This window comes from Pseudomicrostroma glucosiphilum, assembly GCF_003144135.1.
Source record: "Pseudomicrostroma glucosiphilum strain MCA 4718 unplaced genomic scaffold BCV69scaffold_12, whole genome shotgun sequence".
Taxonomy (NCBI): Eukaryota; Fungi; Basidiomycota; class Exobasidiomycetes; order Microstromatales; family Microstromataceae; genus Microstroma; species Microstroma glucosiphilum.
This window is the reverse complement of record NW_020289924.1, coordinates 341532-353531: the sequence shown is the minus strand read 5'-3', so window position 1 is coordinate 353531 and position 12000 is coordinate 341532. Positions and strand designations below refer to the sequence as shown.

The following is a 12000-nucleotide window of genomic DNA, read 5'->3' as shown; positions in this document are numbered from 1 at the left end:
GGTACCAAAGGGACAAGGTCTTGCTAGTCTAGTGTGGGGAGTCGTGAGATGCCCCTTGGAATGTCTTATCTTGTCTGCCGAGTGCCGGTCTGCTGAAAGGGCCCTGAAAGAAGACGGGCGCCTGCTAGAGGATGAAGACTGGACGAGAATAACACTGCTACACCACAGCAAGACCACTTCTTGCTATCAGATCCGCACAGAGCACGTCAATGGTGGTGGAAGTCAGGACAGCCAGCCCATTGTGTACGCCTGTGAGATGTCTCTATTGTCACGAGTGGCTGCATCAGTGGCGAGGCTGAGCTGATGGCCCCTGTTGTTGTCTCACCCTCTGTTCCTTCCTTCCTTCTTCCCTTTGGTCTTTCCCTTTGGTCCTTCCCCCCTCGCCCACCGACATTGAGCTGCACCATGAGGCACCCGCGTAGGAAGTCCCCCCTCTCTCGCGCGTGTGATTGCCCCGACGTGCAGCACCTGTCAAAGGGCTTTGTCCACCTCGCTTCGCCCTTCCCGAGCGGGACTACAAAGGGATGTACGGACCTGTTTGGCTGCAGGGCAGGCAGCGCAGGGCAGGGCGGGGTGGGCAGGCACAAGTTTTTGTCTGCCCGCCTGCCTGCAGTCCACTCTCGCGGCGATCAGGCCTACCGCCTACAGCGGAGGTGGGGCCGGCCGGGCGGGCGCCAACAGTCAGGAGGGCCCGAATGAAATCGATCAGCTAGTCTAGACTAGTCTATTTCCCCCCCACCCCCCCACCAGACAAGGAGAAGAGGGGGGTGACAAGCCCGATCAGCTTCTGCTGTCGTCATTAGTACAAAGGAGGAAAGAGGCCGATGAAATCTTCGCAGCTCCCTGCACCTCCCCGCGATCTCGCCGAGGTTGACCAGCGGCTACCAACTCACCTGCCGGGGGTGCCACAATAGTCACACGCTTGCTGGCTCACGATGATGAAACATGATGTATTGTACATTGGAGACGCCTGGCGGGTCAGATGCCTGCCACCGGTCGTGTCTCCCATCGCCTCTTGCTCACCCCTCGCCACAGGTCTTGGTCACTGTCAACGTCACATTGCTGGACCTCTGGCAGGAGTATGGCTGTCACGCGTCTGAACCTGCAGACACACCGTCTCCTCCTCGTGCTCTCTCCTCCCCGCCTTCAGCCCCTCTACTTGAGGCATTTGTCTTCCAGAATGCCCATTTGAACCCACGCCTCGATCAGGTCGCACACACCAGGGTATCCGCCTCCGGTAGAATTACCAGAGTTCTTGAACTGGAAGGAGAAGCGAGGCAAGAGAGCTAGGTTGAGCTCACATGTACGGGACGGGCGAATGATGGCGGAGAATGTTACTTACCTCCTGGAAGCTGAAGAGCTCGAACTCGGCACCAAAGGCGATGAAGTGCGCAAAGAGGGAATTGAAGTGACCTTCGCAGCAGAGGTGGATGAGGTAGGGAAACTGCGCATGGTAAATGTGCGCAAAGACCCTGAGAAGTTGCTTGTAAACGTGCTTGGCCGTCGTGAGGAACGTCGGCGGGAAGTCTCGCGCTGCGTCCAGATGAATTTCGGGAGATGGGTCAGCGAAAGACCCCTGATCCGTTTGGTGCCCTGTACTCACAAGCTTTGGTCGGGAAGGTGGCCTCGTCGGTCAGCAGTCCACCGACCCATGTCATGACATAGTCAATGTATTGAGGCGCGGGTAGCTTGACCTGCTTTCGATTCTGATCGATCCATGTGTAGTCCAGTCCGACTCCTGCTGACATTGTTGGGTTGTTCTGAATTGTACAGAATTCCGTCAGCACACCGTAGAATTGATTGAGGTTATTGAAGAAGTCGAAGACTACCAACATGAGAATGACAACCAGCAGCATGGGCAGGAGGCAGTATCAGCGTGACGGTCTTGGGTCACTCGATTTCCGTCATCCCGATACTACTCACGGTTGACGGCCACCCATTCCCTTGGCTCGACATACTTCGGCAGCGTCACAATCGTCTTGAAGCTTCCCTTCACGAGGGCTGACCTGAGGAAAGGGTTGCAGAGGTACAAGGGCTTGCCAGTGGGGCTGAGTGCTTGTTGCTGGGAATGCTGTTGCTGGTAATTCTGAGGAAAGACGCCAAAGTCGGCGCCCGGTAGCGTGGGAGACTTCTTTGGCCGCCCAGACCGTCCCATTGATTTGAAGAAGGACATGACGAAGGTGTACTCAATCTATGTAAGGGCGGACAGGACAGCGCTAGGGCAGTACGAAGACTCTGAGCAAGATGGCAGTGATATCGAGGTAAAGGAGAAGAGAGCCGGGCGTACTGGCTTGACGTTTGAGTACGAAGTAGCGCACTCCGGTGTTGAGGAGTTGCTATGGGGCAAGGTGAGGACTACGACGAGGTGAGTCTGATTGTCCAGGGGCTGTTGGGTGCAGCTCGGAGTGATGGTGTGTGTGTGTATGTGTGTGTGCTTCTCTCGCTTTGACCAGCCGCCAGGACGCGGGGCAGGAGAGGAGCGCGCACCACGTCCGCCTGTGTCTCGACTCCTTCCGATGCAGCCACTCCAGTCCGCCTTCCGCTTCCACACAAAATTTCAGACTCGCACGCCCACCGCCTTGGCCCTGACCACCACCATTTCCTCCCCTGGTATCCCTCGAATCCATCCCCTTTCCCGCAGCCTCATCCAGGATGGCAAAGGCGCTCGACTTCCTCGCTGATGACAGCGCAGCTGCATCAACATCGAGGAGACCAGCCAAAGCGCCTCGTACGGCCGCCACACCAGCATCTTCTTCATCTTCTTCAGCCCTCGTGGCTCCTGCCAGGAATCGTCGAGCAGCCCTACCTCAGGCTCAAGAAGCTGCAGCCGACGACGATGATGACGATGATGACGAGGCTGTGATCGCTTCAGCTCTGCACAAGCACAATGTCAAGGCTGGAGTTGAAGTCGCCAAGGCTGCCAGTAAAGTCAAGGGCAAAGGCAAGGCAAAGAGCGGCGAAACAGTAGGAGGTGGCAGCTTCCAGAGCATGGGTGAGTACAATGAGCTGCACAGCATACAGTCTGCCAGCTGGTACTGAACACAGACAATACCACTCCGACCTTGCAGGACTGATGCCATCACTGCTCAAGTCACTCCTTGTCCGAGGCTACACCACCCCAACACCAATTCAGCGCGCCTCTATCCCTTCCATTCTGGCACAGCCATCTCGTGATCTCGTAGGAATGGCTAGGACTGGATCTGGAAAGACTCTGTCATACGTCGTGCCCCTGATTCACAAGCTCAATGGCTCTCACTCCACATCTTTCGGCATCAAGGCGCTGATTCTCTGTCCAGGACGAGAGCTGGCGCTGCAGATCTTGAAGGTCGGCAAGGACATTGCCAGGGGATGCAAGCAGCAGGACGCGGAAGCTATTAGGTGGGCAATGATCGTCGGTGGAGAATCGCTAGACGAGCAATTTGCTCTGATGGCGAGCAATCCCGATGTCGTCATTGGTACACCTGGTCGTCTGCTACATCTAGCAGTCGAGATGAACATGGATCTGTCTGCTGTCAAGTATGCCGTCTTTGACGAGGCCGATCGACTGTTCGAAATGGGTTTTGCTGCTCAACTGGAAGAGCTTCTCAAGAGGCTGCCAGTGAACAGACAGACACTACTCTTTTCGGCTACGCTGCCAAAGTCCCTTGTCGAATTTGCAAGAGCTGGTCTTGGAGCCAACCCAAAGCTGGTACGTTTGGATGGTGAGAGCAAGATCTCCAGCGAGCTGCGAATGGGATTCATCAGTCTCAAGCCTGCCGACAAGGAAGCTGCACTACTGATACTGCTACGGGACGTCATTGGCGTACCATTCGGCGAGCAAGCCTCTCAGGACGAGGTGTTGTCAGGCTGGGACAGGAAACGCAAATTCGGCCAAAGGAAGGCAGGAAACATGCCAGGCGGCATCAGAGGTACAGATCATCTCCTTCCTCATCAGACCATCATCTTCTGCGCCACCAAGCATCACGTCGAGTACCTGCTCGCGCTGCTCACCCACATTGGGTATGCCTGCTCGCACATTTACTCATCGCTAGACCAGACGGCTCGTTCATTGGAGATGAAACGGTTCAGAGAGGGTCGTACCAGCTTGCTTGTCGTCACTGACGTCGCCGCTCGAGGTATCGACTTGCCTGTCCTCGAGCATGTGGTCAATTACGACTTCACTCCCTCTGCGCGAGTCTTTGTGCACAGAGTCGGTCGAACAGCTCGAGCCGGTAAGAGCGGGTGGGCGTGGAGTCTGGTGACGAACAAGGAGCTGCCTGCTCTATGTGACCTCCAGCTGTTCTTGAACCGACCACTGGCGCCTTCGCCTACTCCCACCGGCGATGGAGGCGACGAGACCCCACTGCTCGATGCTCACACCTCACTGCATCTGGGTACGCTTCCTCGCGAGGCACTAGACGTAGAGAACGAGTACCTCACCTCTACGCTGCAATCTGTCGACTCGAGCACATCCGATCAATTGGAGGCCTTGAAGAAAGTCCTTCTTCGCGCTCACAAAATGTACGAGCGGTCGAACGGGAGCGGCAAGCCAGGAGCTCAGAGCTTGAAACGCGTCAAGAAGATGCTCGACCGACCTGAAGACGGGGGCGAGGGCGATGTCTGGAAGCTGGCCGGTAGTGGCAAGGAGGAGAGCGGAATCATCGACTTTTACCGACGCCCATCTGCATACGGTCTCTCTGGCGCTGGCGGCACCGGTGCCGGTTCGAAGCAGACTGCTCGGAAGCACAACCCGCTCGTCGAGCAAGCGCGGTCCGATCTTCTGGCGAAGATTTCGAGCTTCAGACCCTCGGAGACTGTATTCGAGATTGGTGCGCGAGGTGAGACGACCCCTTTGGCAAAGTTGATGAAGGACAGGAGGAAGACATTGGAGGTCAACATTGAGAGGCGAAGAATTGCAAAAGCCCAAGAAGAAGGCGAGAGGGACAGCGACGATGATGACGAGCAAGATGATGTAGATGCCGCCCCACTCGAGGAGCAAGAGGGAGCAGATGAAGAAGAGATCAAGGCCGTCTTCGACACGACTCCTAGCGCAGAGACTTCCAGCGGGGTCAAGGGCAAATCCGCCAAGAAGGACTACAAAGACCCAGACTTCTACATGGGCTATCAACAAAAGGACTCTCACGACGAAAAAGGCTATTCCCTCTCTACTGGCTCCGACTTTGTTTCACAAGCTCGCATGGCCTCCTTTGGTCTTACCAGCGACGACGGTACGAGGTTCGGCGTGACGTCCCAAGCGCCCAATGCCTCGCGCTGGGATGTCAAGAAGAAGAAGTTCGTAAAGGGCGATGGAGAGGGCGCAGACAACCAGAAGATGATCCGCACAGAAGCCGGTACCAAGCTTCCCGCTTCCTTCAAGAGTGGCCGTTTTGATGAGTGGAAGAAGAAGAATCGAGTCGACTTTGCAAAAGTGGGGGAGAGGGAAGAGGATAATAAGAGCATCAAGCGCTTTGGCAACATGGGCGACGGAAACAAGCGCTTTAGGCATACGGGCACGCCCCAAGCTAAGCGTCTTGATCCGCTAGCTAGGGATTACGATTCGAAGATGCGGGCTCGCCAGGCAAAGGCTGGCGAAGGATCCCGCATCGGTCGAGACGGACGAGATGCCTCACAGCGTGCTCCGTCTCGACGAGGAGGTCCACCAGGGGGCAGAGGTGGTGGTAAAATGGGAGGGGGAGGAGGTCGAGGAGGAAGTGCTGCAGGTGGACGTAAAGGTGGTGCATACACTGGCGCCGGGGCGAGGGATGAACTCAAGACGAGTCAACAGATCGCAAAGGAGCGTATGGCAAAGGATCGTAGGAGGGAGAAGAATGCTAGAGCACCGCGCAAGAAGAAGGGCAAGAAGTAAATTGGTATCAAAGAGGATGCAATTGCCGCATCCCCGTCGGTCCTGCTCTACAAACCTCATCATTGTCCATTCCATACCCCATCCTTGTGTGTATGCTGAAAGATGACCAGCACGTCAGCTGACCGTGTGCAACAACATTTTGGTCGCTTCACCTATCCCATATACTGGTCAAAACTCACCTCTAGCGGTATCTCCAGACTAGCCAAGCTTTCGCAGACTGCCTTGCCCGCCCAATCCTCGAGCAGGTGGACCTCCTCGGGGGTGATGAAGGCAGAGGTGTGACGATTCGCGAAGCTGGGTCGGTAGGTCGGGGTTGAGTATTCGGTCAGGAGGCCGATCGATCAGGCTCCGTCTCGCATCGTTTCTCCCACCCCTCTTCAAGCCGCCCGACTCACATCATCTGTACAGCGCCCGTCCTGATCCTTCGAGAATCATTCGTCGTCAGCGCCTCGTCTGCTACTACCGCCCCGGACTCGCTTGCTCTATTGGCAGAGGCGAGGTTGGCTGAGAGGGCGAGATGATTGAGGACAAAAGTCTCCATCTCTAAGGTACTGATGGAGTGTCGCTGCCGTAGTACGTCGATGAGATTGGCGTTGGCGTCAAGAAAGTCGATGGAGGTGCGACCTTGTGAGGAGTAGAAGCTGGAGAATGAGGTTTTCGGTAAGCACATCAGACCTTGTGAGGAGGATGCGAGTACTTGCCCACTCCTATATTCTCACCTGTCCGTAGAGCCATTGACCACCTCACCAACACTTCTTGGCGCTACTCCTCCAAAGTGTGCTTTGGCAGCCTCTGGGGTCGACTCTTCAAGAGCGCGAAGCAGCGAGTCATGAATCTCCCGATCGCAGTCTAGGGGCTTGGTCACCTTGTACGGCTCCATGGCTCCCGTTGCACGCTCTTCGGCTGTGGTCAGCGGGTGGAAGTAGTCGTACTCGCGGGTAATGCCGTATGATGTGAGGGGGACGACGACGCTGCCAATTGGAATGGAAGGGTCTATTGAGCCGCACTGTGCTCTCGCATGGGAGAGGGGGACTGGTAAGCGAGGAGCTTTCACGATAAGGCCTCGAGCATAACTGCCTACCTGCTGATGCTCACCGATCCTAGACGAACTATGATCATCTCTCCTTCGACTACTGCTCTGCATTCCCGTAGGAAGAAGTCGATTACGGAGAATCCCATGCCTACCGAGACGACTGTCAAGGGCACTCCCTTGAATGTGCCCGTGAGTGTGAGCTGGAAACAAGCGGGTGAACCGTCATTGTCAGATTCCCTGCTCAAAAGCTGGTCAGTATTCGTGGGGCTTTGCGACTCACGAAGGACCTTTGACTCTGAAACTCAAAGCTGGCCGCCCCGCCATCAAAGTGGGCTGCTATCCTGCGTGCGCGAAGCTGGTCGCCTACAGTGATGATGCGATTGGCCACCTGTCCAGGGCGAGTGCCAACGTGGTAAGTGGCTCCAGTGGCATCTCTTGGGAAGTTTGCGTCGAGGAGTACCTCTTTCATGACTCCTATCGTTGGAGACTGTGAAGGCAGCCAAGGTGCTTCGGTGGCAGGCTGGGCTGTCTAATCTAGTCTATCTCTAGTCTCCTGTACGCGCCTACGGAAGTGGGGAGAAGTGCGTTGCCCTGTGCGGCCACTTCTTCTTCTTCCGAGGCGCATTGGGAGATGCAGCAGCCGCTCCCCTTTGCCCCCCGCCTTTGTCCCAACCCCACGTTCCAAAGGTACATCGGAGCCGATCCTTCCCTCTTGTCCCTTCCTCCCTTCTCTGTTGACATGGCCAGCGCAATGGCAGGTGAGTAAGATCATGTAGCATCTCCCTCCATCGAGGAACTTCGTGACCGACCAAGGCCAGCCCGCGTTCCTTCCTCCTTCTCCCGCCAGGCCCCTCCCGTAATCAGTCCTTCAAGGGCAGTGGCCTAGCCATCCTTCGCAGTCATCCCGGTCCCGCCAATACCCTCGGCTGCACTTTCACTCACCTCCGCTTCTCCTTTCCCCTCAAGCTTATCCACCCGCGCACTTCAGGAAAAGATGCAGCTCTGCTCCTGGCAAAGGCAGCCAAATCTCGGATAGCCAATGGCAATGGCGGGGGTGAGGCGACAGAGGTCAAGGCAATCGCTGCCCTTTACATCGTCGGCTATGGCGGCGGATTGGTCAGTGGAGACGATGTGGAGCTGGACGTGGACGTGGGGGAGCAGTGTACCCTGCTTCTCTTGACACAGGGTAGCACAAAAGTCTTCAAGATGAGGTCCATTTCCTCGCCAAATGGGCTATCTCCCTCCTCACCGCATCCCAACACCTCGTCATCATCGTCAATCAGGGGGACCAACGAGACCTATAGTCGTCCCATCACTCGGCAATATACCCGCTTCCTCATTCGGCCACATTCCACCCTGGTTCTCCTTCCAGATCCAGTAACCTGCTACGCCTCATCCCGCTACGCTCAAGCACAGCGTTTCGACGTTCAATGCGCCCGTACCTGTTCCCTCGTCCTACTAGACTGGTTCACACCAGGTCGACAACATCTCTTGCGTAGCAGCGGTGATTCCACTAGTGGCTCACAAAGCGAGGCTTGGCGCTTTCAGTCGTACCGGTCGCGCAATGAGGTGCGCTTAGAGGGTAAAGTAGTCATACGGGACGTGCTACTCCTAGAGCAGGACGAGGCGCAATGCTCTCTTGCGGGTGAAGGGATCACGACGGATCTGGGCAGACGCAACCATCCTTACTCGTGCTATGCGAACCTCTTCCTCCTGGGACCCGATGTGCAGCCCCTCGTGGCAAGGCTAAATGATGAGTTCCAGTCGATACAACAGAGAGTGGTCCCATCGAGCCACCGGGGTGGGGGAGCTGTTAGGAACAACAGCGCCGGTAACGGCAACAGCAATAGCAGCGCCAATGGCGCAAGCGCCTCATCCCCACAGGGCATCCTCTGGAGTCTGACAATCCTCAACGAGGACAGCGGGAGTAGGGATCAGGCCCAGATTCCTTCTTCCGCTGCTAGTGGTGGTGGTGGTGGCGGCGGCGTCAGCAGCAGCAGTGGTGGAGGAAGACAAGCCGTGGTAAGGATTGCCGGTCTGGATACAGAAGGGGTACGCAACTGGCTCAAGCAGAGATTGACTCCGCTTGAGAAAGTGGTGGGTCAGGACTTGTACAAGCAGGCAATGTGGTAGCAGAAAGTTCTGCCAATCGAAGAGATCAGCCAGCAAGCAAGACTACACACAAGGCAAGGGGATGCAGTGATGCCCATTCAGGGTTGCGTCGATTCTGGTACAAATACAGCTAGTGTGGCATCGGCATACGGAGAGAAGACAAGCCGAGGATCGCTCCGCACATCCTTCTCTTTGAGGAGTGAAACGTTCCAAGGCGGCTGCCCCAACCCGCAACCGGAGACTTGTGGAATGGTATCTTGGAGGAGAAAGGGTGGGGGGGAGGAGGGTATGAGTCGAGAGGCTGCTACAGGAAGTACTCCGGTGCTCTGCAATGCCGATGAGAAAAGGGGGAAAGGAGGCAAGTGATCAGCAAGGACTGTCTGGCGTCCACCCTCACCTACTGCGACACCTCGCTTCTGCAAGGCCATGCTACTCACGGTCTCTTGGCCGGCACGCCATTCACCTCCTGCGGAGCCGCCTCAAATACACCAAAGCTCCTATTCCCCGCCTCGTCCACCTTCATCACCGACGCCACATTCCCACACCGATAGCAGTAATTGGGAGCAGACCAAACCGTCACAATGGTATCTTCAAACATGACCTTGTAACCCTCCAAGACCAATTGATGAGCTCGAGCTATTAGGTCTAGATCATTGTTGTGGGTGAAGGTTTGGGTGACGTCCTTTCCGAAGAGGAAACCGGCGCCTCGAGGGGACATGCCCCAGCCGGTAATGTCGTCTGGATCACTCCAGAGGAGGTCGCACATGGCTCCGTCGTGCGGCACTTCTTGTTTCCTGTCAATGGCTCGGATCTAGACGGGCAGGAGAAGAAGGAGGGATTATAAAGAATGGAAGAGGTGGGGAGCGAGGGTCAGCAATTTGCAGTAGTGGATGGTCTAATCCTGGAGCCAAGGAGCTCTGATGAACTCACCTGATCCACGCTCGATACCCCCGGACTCAGCCCACCATGTACGGCCAATATCCTCCCATCCACCACGGCCGCCAATGCCAGGTAATCGAATACCTCGCAGCAGTATCTCCACACGTTTCCATTACCATATTTGCGCATACACTCGTCGTAGAATCCATACACTTGAGTGATCTGCCGCGATTCGTGATTGCCGCGGATCAAGGTGATGCGGTCTGGGTAGCGGACCTTGAGGAGGAGGAGGAGCAGGAAGGTCTCGACGCTGTAGAAGCCGCGGTCCACGAAGTCGCCTGGGAATGGGTAGGTGGGAGGGGCGGGGGCAGAGAATCAGTACCTTGCTCGCCAGGAGCTATGATTGAGCAGGCCGGAGGGTTTACTTGAAGCTCCATGCAGTCTACATGACCCGGTTTGTATGCATAGCCCGACTGTATGCTCCCTTCACCTATCGTCATCGCCATCACCTTTGGGACCAGCACCAATGCTACTCACCCATGAATAGGTAATTCGTCTCCGGACACCTTCCCCCTACCTCAAACAATTGCAAGAGGTCCCAAAATTGTCCATGAATATCTCCACAAATGGTCACTGGCGCATCCACATGTTGTACATTGGACTCCTCTACGAGTATCTCCCTCGCCTTGAGACAGAGAGAGCGCACTTGTGATTCGGAGAGGGGCTCACAGCGCTGTAATTGTGCGAGTTGGAGATCTAGAGGGGAAGGCATGGATGAGGAGGAGGAGGGGGCAAGGGGAAAGGGAGAGAGAGGTCTGAGAGGCTAGTGGTAGATGGAGGCTCTGGAGATCCAGGCCGTGGGCCGAAGGGAGCGCTTGCCAGAAGACGGTTGCTGTTCCTGACTAGCCGCGGATTGATTGGGAGGGACCGTCAGCAGAGGAGAGCCTGGGCGATGATGTTGGGGATGGTGGTAGTTGCCGTGGAGGGCGGGTGGGTATTGCGGGAAGAGGCGCTGAAGTGTATGCTCTAGGGATGCTCGAGCAGCAGAGTAGTATGGCGATGCTCAGAGGTGATAGCCCAAGGATACTGTGTTGGTCTCTGCGATGAATTTGTCCAAGTGGTGAAGAGTAGGAATGAGGGCTTCTAATCGTTTGGGGTTTGGTAGTGTGAGGCAGGATTCGTCGGCGTATTCTCAGTCTGGTGGTGCGTCAGTGAGTTTCGTCGGAAAGAGGAACTCTGATCAGGAAATTTCGGAATCGCAGGCGTGCCAGGCCAAGGGCGAGGGCGAATGGCGCATCTCCGGAACGGAACCAGGCCGACCCACACCCACACGGAAGAACGACCAAAGTCAGGAGGCCCAAGCATGCAATGCACTCCAACTCCATTCTACTCAGGCTCAACCTCCAGCAGCATCGCTCTCACATAGGCTGAGACCCATGACTGCCTTGGCTACTCAGGCATACAACACAGCTCGGCCGCCGTCTCCAGGCGACGATGCCTCGCCCTTTCTTCTACGAGTCTATGTGACTGTGAGTAGGCTTCAGCAGCAGTAGCAGCGCACCCATCTTCTGACGACCTTTGACACCTTTGCATCTTCTCACAGCGACGACCTCATTGGCGGCACCTCTCCGATTTTGAACATCCTCGCAGAACAAACCACGATGAATACAAACTCTACGTCTGGTGAGTGCCAACTCTGCCATTCCCAGTCTGTCTCTTCCAATCTTGCACTAACTCCTCTTCCTCTCCTCCCAACCCACCTTCTCACAGGCGCTCAACAACTCTCCGCACTCTAACCCACCTCCTACATTCTGCCCAACCCTCCCTCTCCCACCCCCACACCCCGCACGCCTTCCGTCTGGTGTACTACAACTCACATCGCTCCCTCTGGTGTGCTCGCGACCTAGGTCGAGATGTAAGGCGGGTGGGCCCACAGGATTTGGCTGAGAAGATGGGCAGTGAGGAAGCGAGGGAGATGCTAGGTCTAAGTACAGGTCTTGGCCTTGGCGAGGGACAAGGGGAGCAAGAGGGAGAGAAGGGAAGGAAGGGGCCGGTGCCAGGACAGGATGGGAGTATCAAGTTGGGAGAGTGCGGATTGGTGGATGGAGACGTGCTGGAGTGTCTCATCCCA

At 56.2% G+C, this 12000-nt stretch overlaps 6 protein-coding genes across 6 annotated transcripts; 3 read left to right on the top strand and 3 right to left on the bottom strand.

Annotated features, from left to right (window-relative positions):
* Window positions 1-165: 165 nt before the first annotated feature.
* BCV69DRAFT_48468 (hypothetical protein) lies at window positions 166-822 on the top strand. The gene has a single exon (XM_025495328.1). The coding sequence runs from the start codon at window positions 304-306 to the stop codon at window positions 697-699; it is 396 nt and encodes a 131-aa protein (XP_025346404.1). The 5' UTR covers window positions 166-303; the 3' UTR covers window positions 700-822.
* A 313-nt stretch (window positions 823-1135) lies between these two features.
* On the bottom strand, window positions 1136-2383 carry BCV69DRAFT_284395 (hypothetical protein). Its single transcript, XM_025493025.1, has 4 exons — window positions 1924-2383; window positions 1604-1825; window positions 1343-1533; window positions 1136-1260 (listed from the first exon to the last, which is right to left on the bottom strand). Exons 1-4 carry the CDS (start codon window positions 2171-2173, stop codon window positions 1156-1158), a joined length of 768 nt encoding a protein of 255 aa, XP_025346403.1. The 5' UTR covers window positions 2174-2383; the 3' UTR covers window positions 1136-1155.
* A 202-nt stretch (window positions 2384-2585) lies between these two features.
* Window positions 2586-6016, top strand: BCV69DRAFT_284394 (DEAD-domain-containing protein). Its single transcript, XM_025493024.1, has 2 exons — window positions 2586-2992; window positions 3069-6016. Exons 1-2 carry the CDS (start codon window positions 2653-2655, stop codon window positions 5843-5845), a joined length of 3117 nt encoding a protein of 1038 aa, XP_025346402.1. The 5' UTR covers window positions 2586-2652; the 3' UTR covers window positions 5846-6016.
* BCV69DRAFT_284393 (purine and uridine phosphorylase) lies at window positions 5775-7440 on the bottom strand. Its single transcript, XM_025493023.1, has 6 exons — window positions 7159-7440; window positions 6941-7078; window positions 6565-6851; window positions 6241-6486; window positions 6025-6139; window positions 5775-5940 (listed from the first exon to the last, which is right to left on the bottom strand). The coding sequence occupies exons 1-6, from the start codon at window positions 7345-7347 to the stop codon at window positions 5905-5907; spliced, it is 1011 nt and encodes a 336-aa protein (XP_025346401.1). The 5' UTR covers window positions 7348-7440; the 3' UTR covers window positions 5775-5904.
* Window positions 7441-7617: 177 nt separating this feature from the next.
* Window positions 7618-9011, top strand: BCV69DRAFT_300564 (hypothetical protein; the record flags this gene model as incomplete). The annotated part of the gene is made up of 2 exons (XM_025494467.1): window positions 7618-7636; window positions 7726-9011. The coding sequence occupies 2 exons, from the start codon at window positions 7618-7620 to the stop codon at window positions 9009-9011; spliced, it is 1305 nt and encodes a 434-aa protein (XP_025346400.1).
* A 21-nt stretch (window positions 9012-9032) lies between these two features.
* On the bottom strand, window positions 9033-11307 carry BCV69DRAFT_303633 (putative serine/threonine protein phosphatase 4 catalytic subunit; the record flags this gene model as incomplete). The annotated part of the gene is made up of 5 exons (XM_025494650.1): window positions 9033-9316; window positions 9428-9801; window positions 9921-10207; window positions 10407-10625; window positions 11292-11307. The coding sequence occupies 5 exons, from the start codon at window positions 11305-11307 to the stop codon at window positions 9295-9297; spliced, it is 918 nt and encodes a 305-aa protein (XP_025346399.1). The 3' UTR covers window positions 9033-9294.
* Window positions 11308-12000: the final 693 nt, after the last annotated feature.

Excerpts from the sequence above, each read along its gene's own strand:
- BCV69DRAFT_48468 (XM_025495328.1), top strand. The coding sequence starts at position 304 with ATGGCCCCTGTTGTTGTCTCACCCTCTGTTCCTTCCTTCCTTCTTCCC.
- BCV69DRAFT_284395 (XM_025493025.1), bottom strand. The coding sequence starts at position 2,173 with ATGTCCTTCTTCAAATCAATGGGACGGTCTGGGCGGCCAAAGAAGTCT. Across the intron at positions 1,534-1,603 it reads CACCTTCCCGACCAAAGCTT|CGCGAGACTTCCCGCCGACG; the intron begins GTGAGTACAGGG and ends ATCTGGACGCAG. Across the intron at positions 1,261-1,342 it reads AGCTCTTCAGCTTCCAGGAG|TTCAAGAACTCTGGTAATTC; the intron begins GTAAGTAACATT and ends TTCTCCTTCCAG.
- BCV69DRAFT_284394 (XM_025493024.1), top strand. The coding sequence starts at position 2,653 with ATGGCAAAGGCGCTCGACTTCCTCGCTGATGACAGCGCAGCTGCATCA. Across the intron at positions 2,993-3,068 it reads TGGCAGCTTCCAGAGCATGG|GACTGATGCCATCACTGCTC; the intron begins GTGAGTACAATG and ends CCGACCTTGCAG.
- BCV69DRAFT_284393 (XM_025493023.1), bottom strand. The coding sequence starts at position 7,347 with ATGAAAGAGGTACTCCTCGACGCAAACTTCCCAAGAGATGCCACTGGA. Across the intron at positions 6,852-6,940 it reads TCATAGTTCGTCTAGGATCG|TGCGGCTCAATAGACCCTTC; the intron begins GTGAGCATCAGC and ends GCGAGAGCACAG. Across the intron at positions 6,487-6,564 it reads GTCAATGGCTCTACGGACAG|CTTCTACTCCTCACAAGGTC; the intron begins GTGAGAATATAG and ends CTCATTCTCCAG.